The sequence below is a fragment of the Erpetoichthys calabaricus genome, chromosome 4 (assembly GCF_900747795.2).
Source record: "Erpetoichthys calabaricus chromosome 4, fErpCal1.3, whole genome shotgun sequence".
NCBI lineage: Eukaryota > Metazoa > Chordata > Cladistia > Polypteriformes > Polypteridae > Erpetoichthys > Erpetoichthys calabaricus.
In genome coordinates this window covers 271,919,132-271,937,058 of record NC_041397.2, presented here as the reverse complement: position 1 = coordinate 271,937,058, position 17,927 = coordinate 271,919,132, and the positions used below count along the sequence as shown (strand labels likewise).

The 17,927-nt window shown below is 34.8% G+C and overlaps 1 protein-coding gene across 2 annotated transcripts in view; it reads left to right on the top strand.

Moving 5' to 3' along the window:
* The window catches only part of LOC114651458 (cell surface glycoprotein CD200 receptor 1-B-like), a 57,493-nt gene extending 39,813 nt beyond the window's left edge, over positions 1-17,680 (top strand). The window contains exons 4-5 of one of the 2 annotated variants that reach the window (XM_051926817.1): positions 15,696-15,816; positions 17,058-17,680. In XM_051926817.1, coding sequence (XP_051782777.1) covers positions 15,696-15,814 — 119 coding nt within the window. In that variant the 3' untranslated portion in view covers positions 15,815-15,816; positions 17,058-17,680. Of the gene's footprint in view, positions 1-15,695; positions 15,821-17,057 lie in introns of both variants that reach the window. The other variant, XM_028801328.2, reaches the window with a different exon arrangement.
* The last annotated feature ends 247 nt before the right edge of the window (positions 17,681-17,927 follow it).

Genomic DNA, 17,927 nt, shown 5'->3' with positions numbered 1-17,927 from the left:
GCATTATTAACAGCCTCACAGAAAAAAATTGTATCAAATGTGACAGAGGAACCGCTGGGGACGAGAAAAAGAGATTGTTAGGGTGCCAGTTGGGGTCACCTACTTTAATATAATCGTAAAATAAAGCAGAAAATTTGTGCAACGGGTACAACAAAACAGCAAAATGTGCCCTAGTGTGTATTTATTGTGTGGGTGTGTGTGTGTTTTCACTCTGCAATGGAATGACGCCCTGTCCAGGGTTTGTTCCTGCCTTGCACCCAGTGCTAGCTGGGATAAGATCCAGCATCCCAGTGACTTGACATGACATACATACCAGGGTGCAAAAACCAGTACAACAAAACAATGACAACATAATTTCCCATTAATGTAAATGTTAGGATAGGAGAATAGGAAACCAGATACAGTCCACTGGGGGTCCACGGTCATTTACAGCAGGTAGTATCACTGTTTTGATCACCCAGTCCTTCCCATCTATAGCATTCTGCATTGATCATAATGGCACACAGAACTCCATCATTTTATTAACTGAAATTAAAATAAAAAATCCAGTGGTATGGGTGGCACGGTGGCGCAGTGGGTAGTGCCACTGCCTCGCAGTTAGGAGACCTGGGTTTTCTTCCCGGGTCCTCCCTGCATGGAGTTTGCATGTTCTCCCCATGTCTGCATCGGTTTCCTCCCACACTCCAAAGACATACAGTTTAGATGCATTGGCGATTCTAAATTGTCCCTGGTGTGTGCTTGGTGTGTGTGTGTGTGTGTGTGTGTGCGCGCCCTGCCCGGGGTTTGTTTCCTGCCTTGCGCCCTGTGTTGGCTGGGATTGGCTCCAGCAGACCTCCGTGACCCTGTAGTTAGGATATAGCGGGTTGGATAATGGATGGATCCAGTGGTGACATATGCCTCATTCCTTGAACAGGTGCGATGCCTTGGAAAAGCTGGTGTGGCCACACTGTCTTGAACAGAAAGAGAATAGAGGAGCTTCAGTAAAGCTTTGTCACGATTAGCACACTTCTATTTTTAAGCAAATTGCCTCTCTATTTCAATTCTTGTAACCCTTGCTAATTAAAGAAAATCCACTGAGCTTCAAGGGTCAACCCTGTTTGACTCAGCACTGTAAAATTATTTAATTCATCACTGGGGCTTACAGCCTACAAATTCTTGGAAGGCATTTCGCGTCAGTATGTGTAGCAGCTCTCAGTCCATTTCTTGACTGACATCATTTCTCATAAATTTGGCGAGAGTTGGGAGGAGCAGTTGTCTAGTTGAACTCTTTAGAGACTCTCTGAGTGGAAGGGGACAAAAAATGGAAAAATGAGAAGGCTGCTGTGTTTGGATGAAATTAACAAATAATTACTAATGCTTAATATTATATGCCTGCAGCAAATAACTGTACATTTTTGGATAGGTGGGTGGGGGATTCCCCTTTAATATTCTAGAGAAAAATCAAGCATGCTTTTTAATTTTTACAGACATTTTTTACTAGCAATTGCTATTGATGAATATTCCAAATAGAAAATGACACTAAAGATAGTATGATTTATATACATTTTTATTGCCTACACTGTATCTGTTGTGTATCGCAGGACACAAAACTGATCAACACTTCTATATCTTACACATGTCATGTTTTTAATAGGGATTGCAAACAGAATGACACTTAAGCTTTACGTATAACTCTGTTATTGCCTACACTCAACTTAACATGTTAGATACTGTTGTGATATCTGTGCTGCAAGCTTACAAGCCATGGCCTGTGTTTGCATTTATTTTAATCATATCCTGTATGCATACACTAATTCTTCAGTGACTGTTTTTCAAATCAAAGAAGCAGAGCAACACTGTTGTGCCGTCTGCTTTTTTTTTTTTTGATCTTTTAAAAGAACTGTCTTTGTGATGATACCTTTTGCATGAGAGAAGTTGTTTCAAATTTTGTGCCTCGTGACACTTTTTTTTTAATTTAGTGCATGCTCCTATAATTTAGGTATGGATACTTTTTAAGTTCCACAGAGCCAGCTAAATGAAGCAAGTTCTTGCAAACTCATCCACAGAGCTGCTGGTTAAACTACTTTTTTGCAGGTTTGCCATGCAGGGCTGAAAAGGTTAACACCACAAGCAGTATTCCTGCTTCATCTCCCCAAAATGCACATATGTCACCAATTATATTTTTTGTCACCAATTATTATTTCTCCTGATGCTTTCCTGTAGTCCAGGAATTGATCCATTGAGTTGGATGTGAGCATTCATCACTTTTTCTACAATGTCCTCTTGCTAGTGGGGCAAACACTGCTGATTTCCTCCAGATTCATTATTTTATTCTATTAGAAAGACAGCATGTGACTCTTTCCACTGCCTACGCAGTACTCAGACTGCCTTCATTTCATCCAGCCCAGTAAGCTTAACTTCTGTGAACATTTTCCAACTTGAGCAGGAAATCCTCCGCATCCATCTTCTGCTGGAAGTAACTGTACCTGCCACTCTTTCCCTCTGCAGTTACAAACACAAGATCTTCATATCTGATTCTTCTCTAACATGATTATATAAACTAAATAAATAAGATCTTTCTTTTTCCTCAAAGGGCCATATAACCAGATATAGCTCTATGGATATCGGAACAAGCTACAAACATTTCCATAAGTCCACTCTCATGTGTCATGGTTGAACTTCGTACAGAATAAAACTTTGGCATGCTTTGACCTTGTTCATTTTTCCCCCTGCCTGATGAATGCAATTGTTTTTGGAAACCTTCCATAGTTCTGCTGTTTGTTTTGTAATTTTTGCTCCAGGTTTTCTTTATGAACTTATTATGATGTCAGTTGTTCCTCCCTTGAGAAGTTTCTACACTACATTTAGGGAATGTCAGGTCCAGATCATTCTAGAATAATGAGGTTCTAAGTAGTTTTCTTTTTTATTTTTACTGAGTGAAGAAAAATATCTTTAAGGGAAAGTTAAGAGAGCAGTCAGGCCGGCATTGGATCAGAAGCTGAAAAATGCTAAATTCAAGGGCAAAATAAGAGTTACACTTGTCACAATCAAAAATTAATTTATCTGTAATTTGATTTTCATTAACATAAAGTATTAATGCTATTTAGCATGCAATTTGATTTGAATATTTGAATGCAAAGACATCACACACTGAGCAATACACAACAAGCATCTAACAACACAAACCGTCACAATAACAAAAACATAAAAAGTCATAAAACAAGCAAAGATAAAAAGAAAAACACAGAAAATAACTTGTAATCACTTGAGTATTGACAAATACAAATACTCCACCTCCTCATACACCACAACCCCCCCATAAATGCATCCATCAAGTTTTACAGTTTATTTTTTGTGAAACGGAGAAAGCATCCCAGAAGTATGACTATCTAAAGTGAGTCCCCATTGTGCTGCCTCCCAGTCAAAATACAGGACAGTAGCAATAAGTAGTACTAAGTGCTTCAATATTCAAAAAAACAGAAACAATACATTGCAAAAAGAAGCTTTCAAATCATGTCACCCAGGAGTTTTATTCAGATCCATAACCTTTTCCAAATAGCATCTCATATTCAGATTCACCATTAATGGTTATAAGGGAATCATTCACCATAAATGTGAAGACAGGATTAAGCATGAAACATGACATGAAGGATGAATGCAGTTATGTGCTAGCCAAGTCAGTTGACTGGCATGATCTGCTTACTGTAACTATGCTAAAATGATCAAGCACCTTTGAGTTGGCTTCTCACAAGGAGCACTCAACCATAGGTTTCATGTACATAGCATCACTCTATGTTCAACTTGGTGCTTTTAGGTTCTTCCATACAATAGCCAACACAAACCTAAAATTCGTCAAATGATCTGAAATACTAGGTCTACTACCTTTAGGTACAGAAGATATTGAGAATGTGGAGGGTTTTATCCATATAGACTTAATTAGAAATTTCAATTACTTTTTATAGACTGTTTGAATCTAAAATGATCTGCCAACAAAAGGTTATCACTCACAATTGGGATGGATGTCATGTGATTTTTTGGGTCTTGATTTGTTCTTTCTGTGTGACCAATAACCTCAAAATACCTCAGAGTCAGCTTGACTTTAATCCCTAATCATGAACAAAAACTATAACAGACCTTCAAGATGAACTTGGAACCATGACCTGAAACTATATACAGTATGTTGGAAAGCAATGTCACTTAATAACTATGACATATTTAGCTAAAGCAAGTTTTTTGTATGGCAGAAAATGAACTACCTTAGAAAAATCAATAAATTACCAGTAAAGTGGTGGTATAGCCCTGAGTGTCATTCAGTGAAAAGTCAATATATATGTGCTTTCAGATTTGCAAGCATTAAGAGTAAATGCTGTTTACAACTGTTAATTGTTTTAGCTAGATGGCACTTTTTATCTGCATTGCTAGTTTTATTTACAGGTGTGTGGAAAATGATAAGGTGAAACAGCTAAAAACACATCCAAACTGCCTCTCTGGCATTTATATTCAATGCAAAAATTAATATGAATCTGTTTAATTTACTACATTTTTCAAGTTGAAACAAGTAATTTTTAATTTAAATGTTCACAAACTGTTTAAGTTTCTTCAATACAGAATTTAAAGTTGAATAAACTTAAAAAGGTTTAATCCTTTGACTGTCATCATATAATTTTAGTAAATGTAACTCAGTATTCTTATCCATTCAAAAATAAAACTCGTGAAAGTAGAAAAGACACAAACATCACAACTGTATAGTTTTTGTATTTTTAATAAATAAAACATCACAACATTTTTTCTTTATGGATAAGAAAACAGGTACACATTTTACCTTATAAATTTGCATTTTCATACTTGAAGTTAAGCTAACCCAAACAAGCATAACAAACATATTTGAATACAAAGGTAAATCTATTTAGTTTTTAGAAATTTTAACACTAAGAAAAAAGAACCTATTTATCTTTACAGTATATGCTTTCTTTTGACACTTCAGATGATAATCAACATTGCAGAAGTCCTATAACACAATATCTGAAAGTATCACTTAAATGTTTGTCTGTTACAGTACATAACTTTGCTCAGCAAAATCATATCTAAAATATTTTTTAACATTTGAATAACCTACCGGGAACTCTATAATGGTATCTGAAATGGAAAGATTTGCAAAGAAAAGCAAACAATTCTTTATTGAAAGATGTATGGTTATATATGTGTACACATACAAAACAACACTTTCGTATGCCACCTCCTTATTCTGGAAAATGCTTAGCGGCTGTGGTGTGAATTTATCTTGAGAGTACATAAACTTTGCAACAGATGGATTGTTGTGATTCTCAAGAATTCTTCGCTGATCTGCATATATACTGTAGAAGAAAATCATAAAGTAAAGCTTTACAAAAAAACTATATTGAATGGAACAAAAAATAAAATATTACAAACACAAAATAATTTAGGAGAATTAAGTGGCATCAAAGAGAGCATCTTTAATACAGGGAAACTATTTCACATCCTATCTTTGGAGAGAAAATATTATGGCCACTTTTGGTTGATTATTTTTCTTCTTCACCTCACTCACCGGCTCCTCTTACTCTTTTTCAAGACTTTGATTTGTTTCCCCACTGGATAAGGTGATAGATAATTCACTTTAATCTTTTTAGACTTTTTTATATTTCTTACTGATACATCTCCAGGGAACTACTTCATCTTTAGTGAGTTCAGTGTCAGCTCAGGGTATCCATGGGACTTTATTTTGTCCTGTAATTTGCCATTTTGTATTTTATACTGGTCTGGCAATCATAATAATCAAAATAAGAGCCTAGCTCCTTCAGACATGGGGCGCTTTGCAATTAAAGCTTCTACTACTGTGCAAATGTGAGCATTTGAGGGGCATGCTACATACTCGAAAATGGATTCTGCCAGTTTTTAGAACATGAAGCTTAAATGATGGACTGTTTAAAAGAGGGCCTTCCTTTCTGTAGGCTTCATTACCACATTCAAGGGCCAGCTCTGTGTCAGATATTAAAGCACGTTATTATAAAATCTGCTGATATCCGAAGGTGAAAAAGAACAACTTTCATCACGCACCTGTTGATTACTGTCTGCTTGATCCGATGAACAAGAGGCTGTTTCATGGGAAGGTGTTGAAGAGTAAACTACTCTTATTGTATCTTTGTCACTGATCTCATCTGTTGACATCAAAGTGAAGAACTGATTGTCAAATTGACTGTCCTGGTACTGTAGGTTGAAATCTTCCTGTAGGTCCGAAATTTCCATGAATTTAAATTCTAAAACAGTTCCTTGTTATGCTACAATTTAAAATCCTCCAATAGCATGACTCTTAAATTTTCAGAAAGCGACAGGGCACCACACTGCAACAAAATTATAGAAAAGAAAGAAGCATTCGTTTGTCTTGTAACATCTGTAGTTTGTTTGAAGAGCTCCATATGATACATTTACAGTCAAACTATAATTAAACATTCCTTAATGAATTATACATCAGTGAAAGTAAAAAAAAATAAGTAAGTTTAAACCTGGTTGAAAATACCAACATTATGCTTTAGAAATATTTGTATAGGAAAAACAAATGTGACGTTTCCATGTAAATAAATGATTCATATCATATTCATAGTCATATTTATAATTGCCTAATGGATATACACCCAAAAGTTCCTGTTTTTCAATTAGAAAGAAATGGCTTGTTGACTCGTGTAAAGGACCCAAGGTGCTCAATATACCAAGCATCAAGTTTCTTTACAATGAAATATAATTTGTCATGAAGAATAAATAGTTGCAGTATTTGAACAAAATCAGGCAATCCTCCTGTACCACCATAAGGCATTCTCGTACTGACTTTGTACTGGGTTTGATAATGACACACAGAATTTTTCAGATGTAATAACACTTTCACGTGGACATTTGTTTCTAACAGCCAAAACTATGTCATTGTTTAGTACCTCGAAGGAAAATGTTGATTGTTTTGTGACTACAAGAGCTGGTCAGTCAGCATCTGAATTCTGATAGTAGGCCAGGAGTAACTGGTGCTTACCAAACTGGGAACATAAGAAGTTTTTAAAACTTTTCCTAGCAATATGCTAAGAGAAATGGTGTTTCACTTTATGGCACATAGTCCAAATTGCTACAAGCGGTCCAAATGATCTCATCATTTGAGGATAGCACTCAAGAAAATAACATAAAAATCCTTCATGGTGAAACAAATGGCAGTGCTCAGGTATTTTCCAATACAGCAACCTCCACAGTATACTTTTAGGACCAATAATAACACCCATGATGAAAAACGGACTTTATGCCCTACCAGAAAATTCCAATTTTCATGTGTGTTGCTTCCAAAAAAATTGCATTCAGAAAATTTGAATGACCCAAGTGATAGAGAGTCAATTATATTCATCCACTTGAATGGAAATCATCTAATGGATTAATTTAGTTAATCATAAAGTGCTTGTTCTTTATAAGATGGTTTAAACACAACACTGACTCAAAAGGTACAATGCCTTGACATAAGTCATGCAGAACATCAGGTGTTAACCTGACACAAAATGAAAGAAATTCAGTGTTTCAGTCAAAGGACATAGGCCTTTCGCTCCAAACCAATGAGTGAAGCTAGACCTTTTAAAACTAGTTTTTACATGCATTGAATATTTTTCCTTAGATCACCAAAATGAACATGTTCTGTTGTCTTTTAAGTGGGAAGGTGTTCAAGACAGAACCTATATCCATATTCTCCTGAATGATTATTACTATTGAATGTCCACCAAGACTGTCAGCACTAACACAGAAACTAGTTCCTTGTATGTTTTGACCAAATTGGAATAAAAAGACACCTTCTTGCTTCAAAATAGCTAGGTCATTCAAAAGTACTTCCAGGATTTTACTCTAGCCACACTTCCTGAAATGAAGTGCTCTGTAAAAATGGGCTAAATTTATAGATGTTAGTTCAGACCGTAATTCTGCTGGTATGACAGCAATCACCCAATAAACAGTAATCACTTTGCACTTTCTTCTACCTAAAGGATTACATGCCTCAAAGTCATCAACATAAAGTATAGTAGTGATGTTGTGTTCTTCTTATGTGAAAAAATTGGTCTCTTAGAAATATGAACCATCACAAATTATTCTGTATTGTAAAACTTTGGCTGTGTCTTTCTTTATGAAATGCTTTTATAAGCATGTCATATTTACTCAAAACCCATGATAAAGACTAAAGCAGAGGTACTAGTGAATATACATATTTCTTCCTCTTCTCATCAAGAATATATTTAATTGACTCTTCTCCTATATTCTGTTGAAAACTGACCATCGTTTTTCATATACATGTTTAAAGGACTAGATGAATAATTTAATTATTTTAAAATAATTTATTTAAATAAATTAATTAATTTAAATAATAATAAAATTACACTTAATTTAAATTAATTAAAAAATAATTAATTTAAAAACTTAATATTGTTTTTTATCAATATGCTGCTGCTGGAGAATGTGAACTTCCCCTTGGGGAAATCTATCTATCTATCTATCTATCTATCTATCTATCTATCTATCTATCTATCTATCTATCTATCTATCTATCTATCTATCTATCTATCTATCTATCTATCTATCTATCTATCTATCTGAACACAAGTCTTTTGCCAAGTTGGAGATCACAGCCTCATAAACGATGCAATTTTTCAAACTGTGATCAACAATACTTTTTATAACAGGAAACAAGGCAGACCAGGTATGTGAAATTCAGTTCATCAACCAGTTCATCTATACAAAAACTAAAGTTTTTTTTAAACTACTGTATTTATAAAAATTAAAGACTTCAAATTTCAACAAAAAAGAACCTTCTTCATCATCAACTAAAAAAGTTTCCCCATTAGTATAATTTTCAACATAATACAGGACCATTTCATGTTCTACTGTATTAGCGGACTCATGATACCTTCTAAGAACTACATCCTTGAAATCATTAATAATGAATGAAATATGTTTTCTAATCTTGTGTAAGGCAAATGTTCACAAAACATTTACCATAAAATAACATTCCCTAAACATACACAAAGGAATTTCCTGATTCTTCAGATGTTGACCAACGTGTAGAAAATACTCTGACTCAGAAGAGGAACTGCTTTCATTACAGACTAACATGTGAAATTTACAATTTCTACTGCATTCAATGAGTCTTAAAGGAACATGGGCAATATAAACAAGGCTGTGCATTACTCCTGTAAAGTTGCTTTGAAGAAGATGATAGTGCTTAAGCAGATCTGCCTTTGAAGAACCAGAGTAATTTCAGCATTTACAATACCATCTCATTATACAGTTTATAAAAACATAAATAAAGAGGTGTTATTATTAAAATAAAGATGTAATAATAAACATGAATTAGTATCAAATGTAACTAAAAAATATGGTTTAGTTGTGGTTGACTTTCATAATTAAAAAATAAAACTCAAAAAATCTTTTTTTTTATGTATTATGCATGACTATGTAATTTGTTGGGGTAAAAAAAGAAAAAAATCAAACAAATAAATATCAAAGGAGCAAAAGATGGAAAACCAAGAGTTCTACTGAAGGAAAACAGCAACCAAAATGTGTTGGGTTATCCAGTAATTTAGGATAATGCACGTATTTACATGTTGACTTTTATATCATCAAGACTGTGACGCAACCACCAAATAGCGCTCTAGTAATGTGTCTAGATGACAGTACAACAAAAGTGTGGTACCTGTGGCAAAAAAAGGTAGTGTCACAACAAAACTTATGTATTTTTTTGTGTTACATATCCATCAGACTGAGATTTTAACACCAGCACTGGTATGTCTATAGTTAAAAAACCCAAGAACAAGTTTATTGAAAAAGAGATACAATTTTAAAAAGATCCATAACAACAATAGTCATTAACACTCAGTGTGTCATAACACTTATTTTGAGTGATGACTGCATAGCCTATCACAATATGTCCACAAAATTGCAGGTATAGAATCATAATAGAAGAATAATAGCAAAATATAAATGAATAATAGCAACATCTGGAAGCGCTAATAGAAATACAAAAAATTAATAAGCTTTACACCAGTCAAATAACAAACAATTTATTCTATAAGGACATTAAAGCTGAAAAGCAGCACGAAAGGTAGCACCTATGTGAGGGAGAGAGCGCCTGTCTTAAGATAGCATCTCTTCATTTAGACGTTGGGCTGGTGCACGCACAGTGTCTCTGAAGTCCAGATAAATGGAGTTTATCCAGCTTTGGTTCTTTAGGTCACTTTTCCCATTTGGGGTTCCAGACCCCATAATGTTATACACAAACAACTGGCTAACTACTCTGATGACAGGTGACTTACCCCAGAAGCTTTAATCATAAAATACCTGCAAAATGCCTTATCTTGTCAAGAGTATTTGTTCTGTACCCAGTGTTCCAGAGATGGATGTCTCATACAGACCCCTGATTTACAATCCTATCATTCATTCTAACCTAACATTACGCTTAGACTCAGACAAAATACATTTAACCATAAATCAAAATATAAAGTAGAGTGCCACTGCTGTTTCTCTGTGTATACAACATCTGTGAATAAACATTTATCTTTGTAGGAAAAACTTTTACAGTTAAATATTATTTCACGGAAACTTGTGTGAATTGAAAAAAACAGTTTACTGTAGCTTTTAGGCAAAATGTCTGCTGTACAGCATGGTGACTAGTCACTCTGGCACACAAAGTATTGTTTAATGTTTTGCTATATAGTAGTAGGTGACAAATTTATGTACCTAAACTGCTACAGAAACAAGTACTGAAGTCTAAATCTAAATCTAAATCATGAGATTTATTTTACGAAAATCTGATTTCTTCTTTAAGGAACAAACAAATGGAAATAAACAAGCAGTATTAGCTTATCTGTTTGGTTTTAAAATTCACATTCCTGTAAAGTCTAAGAATACTTCAAATGTTTTACTCACCTTTGTGATTACTTCTCTGGAAGTTTTATGTTTGTAAATAACAAATTTTTAGTCATGTTTATAAAAAAGTTTGAAGAAAATATAATTTTATGTCCAGGCAATTTTGTTTCAAATTAGATTTGGGATATGGCAAAGATATATTGAACACTGCTGTCTAAATTTAAACATACAACTGTTGAAATTTAAGTGACATTTGTAAGCTAAAGTTTCACAAAAGACATGTTAATGCATTATATAATTCTTTAAATTAATGTTCTTTAGTCATCAGTTATCTTTTTATGACAAATTAAAACCATAAACATTTCAAAAACTAAGAAAAGAGCACAGAAAGCTGTCATTTTGATACTGCAGTAAGCATTGTGTCTGTATGCCAACTAACATTGGTGTGCTTATCATCAGGACAGAGTTCATTTGGGTTTTGGCCATTTCCTGTTACAACATAATGACACTGTCATCTTGAAACTTCTTAAGCAGCTCCAAACATCAGTTAATTACAGCAGATTATGTTCAGACTGGGAAATGAGTCAGAGGTGTTAAGGTGCTATTGAGGTGGACACCTGCCCAAAAACACCCGTGTAAAATGTATTAAGGTTTTCTATTGAATTGTGGCATTAATTGCTTGCAGTAATGTTCAGTAGACCTTCAGTTTATATTATCTTAATTAATTACATTGGGGGTTATCCCAACCCTTGTTATGAGACAATAATGTTGGCTGCTGTTTATTGGTTCAGTCTATGCTCTTGTCTTATTTTACCTTTTTGGATGGCTTGTTCTTCCCCTTGTGTAATCTCTTTAATTTCTAATTTTCTGTCTGCTTCTGAAACTGTTGATATCTTTAGATATAAAGGACTTTGAGCTACTTCATTTGTAAAGCACTTATATGAAAATGTGCTATATAAATAAATGGTGTTGTTGTTGTTGTTGCAGATACAATTTAGACTTAACATTGTTTTTAATTTCAGTTCATCCCTCTTGCTCAGACGAACTGCAGATGGGGATACTTTTTGCTTAACACAATATTTGCTGATATCAAGAATTAAAATTACTATGAATGAATGCAGCAGGAACACTTCATTTGCTTAATTATGATGCCTTCCATTAACAGCAAGAATTGGCTTCTCATTACAAAACTTGTTACACTGAGAAAGAGCAACCACATTGTGTTTCTTTCATCAGAGCTAAGGACCACTGTAACCAGCATAGTGTTTTCAAGAATCCGATTAATGGCGTTTCCTGTAATTTCAGAAGAGCCCTTTGCAGCATTTGCAAGTTATTTTTGTTTTATGTACAGAAAAGTGTTCTTTTCCTTTGAAGTTACATTTAGACATTTGTGAAAATGTATAACACATTTAAAATATTCACATGCTGCTTAACTATATTTGGCTAGAGTGTCTGCTAGACCCTCCATTTATAGAGCACCATTCAACAAAGAACACAATTCTGACACTTTACCTTTGCACATACTGTACGTAGTAAAGCTGATTTACATATTCATGTGTAGTTTGTGCACAGATGGTTTACATTACTTTCTCAGGGTGATGTGATAGATGGGACACTGACCCAAAAACTTTGGGGTTTAGAATAAAATATTGTATCCAAAAAAACACACTTTCTGTAAAAGTAACAATAATATCATAAAGCATCATTTCTATAATTAAGCATTTTAAGAAAAAGGAAAATTTGGTAATGTTCTTTTGCAATATCTGTCAAAAACAACTTCATTGTTAGGTACTAAAAAAAAAAGTTTCCATTCCTGCTAGACTAGTAAGAAAAAGTATGTGAACCCTTTGGAAATAACCTTCTTTATGTGTATATTTGATTTAAAATACGATCTGATCTTCATCTAATTTAGAATAAACACAATCCATTATAGCTAATAAGACACATATTGTATCTTTGTGTTGTTCTTGTACATACTGAATACATCATTAAAACATTCACAGTGTAGGATGGAAAAAGTACACCTTAGGGGAAATTAATTGAAACAAACTGAAAACAACAAAAATCAGTTTTGCTCAATTTTTTATTATGAATAATATTCATATACTCACATCAGTACATGATATGACGTCTTTGACTACTGAGATGTGATGTGATTTGGCATGGAATCCAGCAATTGTGAACATTCTTGGAGGATTTTGGGGACTCTGTACCAAACTCGAATTAGGGCCTGAATCATGTTCTCCATGGTTGTGCAGTCCATTCCACGAAGTCGTTGCTCACAAACAGACCACATATTTTCAGTTGGGTTCAGATCAGGAGAGTTTCCAGGCCACTCCGGTATGATGATTTGATTCTCGTCAAAAAACGTCTTCAGTAGCTTCCCTGTGTGACATGGGACCAGATGTTGAAGAAATTACACAAATTAAGTCTGCATGTATCTGCCTGTCATGTAATCTCTCTGTTATAAAAAAAAATCTTTGGGAGGGAGACTAGGAAGATGAGACGTGATCTTCTCAGAAGACAATTTGAAGTCCCATGAGAGACACTTTAATTTGCTCCCAGCTCTTTAAACAACGACAAGCGACAAGCAAAACATGCAGCTCGCCAGCAGATGATCTGACTGCTTCTCCTTGCATGAGTTCAGCCACCCTAAACCCCCTTCACAACACGAGCGGCAGAGACATGAAGTGGCAAAAGGACAGCTGCTGTACAAGCTTTAAAATGATTGACGGGCAGCGCGACAAGCAGCAGAAAGACAGCAGATGATCCGACGGCATCTCCTTAGCGTGCGTTCAGCCGCACCCCCTTCACAACACGAGCAGCGTTATACGTCCTGCGAGAAAGAGATGGAACCACACCCGGGGCCAGAAATAAAGGACAAGTTTGTTTTTACAAAAGTTTTAAAGTAAAAGTGAAAATAATGCATATGTAACAATTCCCATGAAAATAACAATCTCTTTAAACTGTATATCCGGTAAACCAATCCCGGGGGTGGGCAAGCGAAGTGAGCAGGGGGCAGAGCCCCCTAGTCTTATATATAAACGTCTATGCATGGAAGTCTGTGTGCCTGTCAGGCCCGGAAGTGAGAGGTGGAGTCGGGGTAAGGGCTCCTCCTCCAAGAAAACAGAAAACTCACTTAACCTCTAATAACACAAGCGGTTAGCAGTGAGCACATTGGCAAAATTAAACCTCAGAAGAAAGACAAAGTTGCTTAGCCGCTAACATTGGCAAAATAGTATCCCTTTACTTTTCCTCCCACTGCTAATACATAAGCGAGGTGAGCACATCGGCAAAATGAATCCTCCTAGGAGAGAGATGCCCAGATTAGTTCCTTTCAATTACCCTACATCTATACATTTCTTTTTTTTTCTGACAATTTCAGTATGTTTCTAGGACCTGGGGCTTTTTACACCACGGGCTTACACAACTAATAGTTACATAAAGAGAAAAACAAATCACCTGACTCATTTTCTGTTATGTGTAGACATTTTCTTGATCTTCTGTGTGTGCTCTGACATTACTGTCCCCACTATGCTAATTGCAATCCTAAAGATGCATCGGAGACACACAAGGCATTTGAAGCTACATGGCACATGGAGATTTCATGTCCTCAAATTCTACTGAAGGAATCTAGAAAAAGGAAAGGGTGGTTGTTAGGTAACAGCTGCAGAGACTGGGAGTCTGGCAGCTTCTCATGTAATGAGATTTTGCTGTGGAAAAAACGCAGTAATAATCATGATGTAGAGTTGTGGTGTGTCATTTTGTGGAAAGTAAGCAGCACATCACACTAAAAAAAATTCACAGTGTTTCTTTGCATAAATAGAATTGTATTTACTAGTATAAAAGCAATTACATTACATGCATTATTCATAAAAAAAGCACAAGCTAACAGTGTAAATTAGGCTTTAGGGAGTATTCCTTGTTTTCTAACCCAAAAAAATCTGTTTAGTTAGTTTCAACTTTGTGATTGCAAAGTTGCCTAGAAGTTGAATTTTACTTTCAGTTTTTGCGAAACTATATGCAAGTCTAAACTTAGCTGTTTTGCTTATCACTAGTCATAAATATTTAGCACATGTGGTGAGAGGTGGACAAATAGCATGAAACACAACTAAGATTTCTTGTAGGGACATATGGATACACACAGGCCTGCAGGTAGTGAGGAATAGAGTGTATGGATCTGAAAGACAACACAAGAGTTTTGAACAACTTCCTAGTGGCACTTTCAAGCCATTTGAAAGGACAGAGCACAAGAGTAATGTGGGTGCTGTGAGTGGCCAAACACACCAGTCAGGCTGCAACATTTTGAATTAGTTGAGAGAGTAGTCCACCTAAGAGAGAGTGATGAGTTAAGTGGAATACTGTATGAAGTAAGGAAGATACAGAACTTGCAAATATTTTAAAGAAATAAGAGACAGAAGTGGATCAAAGAAGAAGTTAACATTTATACCTTTAGGATCATAAATTGTAAGCCTGCAGCATCCTACTTACTGCTGCACACTTATCACCCTTGCTTTAATTAAACAAACTGCTCTCCAGATCAGACTGTATTAGACATTCCCTTCTGTACCTACCCAGATTTTCTGTTTTTCTTGTCAGTATATTCATTATACTTATTTATACTGTATATTTATATTTATATGAATTAAAAATATGCATTTTACAAGTACTCATGGATAAGAAGTGCAGACACTGTTTTATCTTAAGAAAAATCAATCACCATTTGAATTTCTATGTCTTTCATATTTTTCTATTTAAAGAATTTGTGTGTGCTTATATTACATAGATTATAGAAATTATACACTAAATGTGTGCTTCTTTTTCAGAATCAGACCCCCAAGATGAGATACCAGTGAAATGGATTGTTCTCTGCATTTTTATTGCATGTTTTCTGATAACATTTGTTTTTCTTATTTTGTTCTTAACAAGGAGATCATATTGCTGACTGTAGGTAAGAAATACTACCTATACTACTTTAATGGTTATAAACTTAAATGTGCTTGTTAAAGCATTGTGTGATGGTATGCTCAACAAAAGCTGCAATGTAAAATAAAAATATATTGTTTTTTTTAATCACAGTTTCAAATAAAGCTTCATACCAATGTAAATCAGTTGTACACAAACCAAAGAAAAGTTATTTCTGGTCAAATTAGTCCAGAGCAGGTTTTGAGCTTTTGTGATTACTGAAAGGGAAGTTCACTTAGCTTGGGTGAGGAAGACTTAATTACACAAAGGAAAAATGTGTGCAGCAGTAACTTATAAACACAAAACATTGTTTTATAATTATAAAAAATTAAGCCAAGAGATAAGCAATGATATCCATTTGTTACAATCAGATCATATACACCCCAAATCCTTAAATATATGTCTGACATATAAGCAATGTTAAGTTCTAATATTGCACTTTTAAAACTTAAAAATATTCATCAGAACCACAATCCTACTGTAGAATTCAAAATTCTTATGGCAATAGGAATAAAACAGTCCCTAAATCTATTGTTTTTGAGTCTTGTGAATATACGTAATTTTGCATCTTGATGGCAACAAATAAGACATTGAAAACATATAGTTTACACGAGGGACGTTCAAAAAGTTTCCGCACTTTTATATTTTCATTGGAAACAGTGAAGGTGGGAGGAATAGTAATTGGGCATTAAATACTTGGTGCAACGTTGGGAAAATTGCATCTCAAACAAAGGTGACTATGTAGAAAAGTGATTTCATTTGTTTTTGAAATTCTTAATAAACAGAGTTAAAAAAGTGCAGAAACATTTTGAATGTCCCTCATAGTTCAAGAATGTGTAGTTTCCCTGTAGCTTTTAATGCACTTCAGCAGTTCTAGGGCTCTTTACGCTCTCTCAGGATTACATTTCTTTCAGGTTTTGATCAACATAAATTTAGCCCATGTCAGTCCAAGATTATTGTTTTATCCTGACTTGGAAGTAATTGAATTTGTTTCGTCTTCTAATAAAATGGCGACAGTGAGCACACAGTACATTGAGACAGCAGTCACTCAGTGTCTCTCATATTTTTTCTTAAACGTGATAATCATCTAGTAGTCACCTCTCTGTCATCAAACCTGCTCTAGCTTTAAAAGCCTTATTTCCTATGATTTTGGTTTAATGTGCAAGTGATCTCTTTATTTATTGATTTGTTTATTTATGCATTGTTTTTACTTTCTTTTTCAGGATGGATTACAATAGATTCTGGGCTCCAAGGATGCCTTACTTGTATTTTTTTTTACTTTTTCACTAATGTAAAATGAACACTAAAACTTAATAACTTTAAAAATTCTGTGTAAAAGGGCAAAACAAGCTGCAATGTTTAAGTATATGTTCTATTAAAACTCATTAAACTATAAAAACATAGTTTTGGAGCTTATTAACTTTTTTCTTCTGTTTCCTTAATCTTATTAATTTAATTTTAGAGGAGTGGCAGATCGCTCAAAACCTTTCTAGTCAAGATCACAAATAAAGCAAGAATGAACCTTCGACAAAGCACCAGACCCTAATAGTGCCCACACCCACTCATGCTGGCTCAAGTTACAGTAATTAATCAATCTAAACTCTGTGTTTTGGGACACGTCTTTAGTAATTGTAGTGCTGTCTTTGGGTGCTCAGGAATTCACCAGATTCTCACTTAAGCAAGACCCTACACATTTTTTGTCTTCTTAGAGTTCTTAGAATTCCCCCTTAATAAAATTTTTAACATCCAGTTTATAGGACCTGCGACAGTGACCGAATACCTACTTCAAAAGTGAAATTTCAAAGTCTATACTCTTGTGCACTATACAGTCATGCACAAAGTTGCAGAGGGCATGGCAAAAAGCTCAGCGCCCAAAGTAAGGAAGTCATAACTACAAATGGGGAAAGAACCTTTCCATGAGCACAATGAGTGCCCTCTATTGCAAACAAAGTTCTTCACTATCAACAACAATGACATGCAAATGTACACAGCATCTACTAATTCTCAGATGATCAACTGACACAAACCACTTAAAGCTCTGAAAGGACTTCATTGAAATGTTTTCTAGAGATTAAAGGAGAGAGAATCTATGA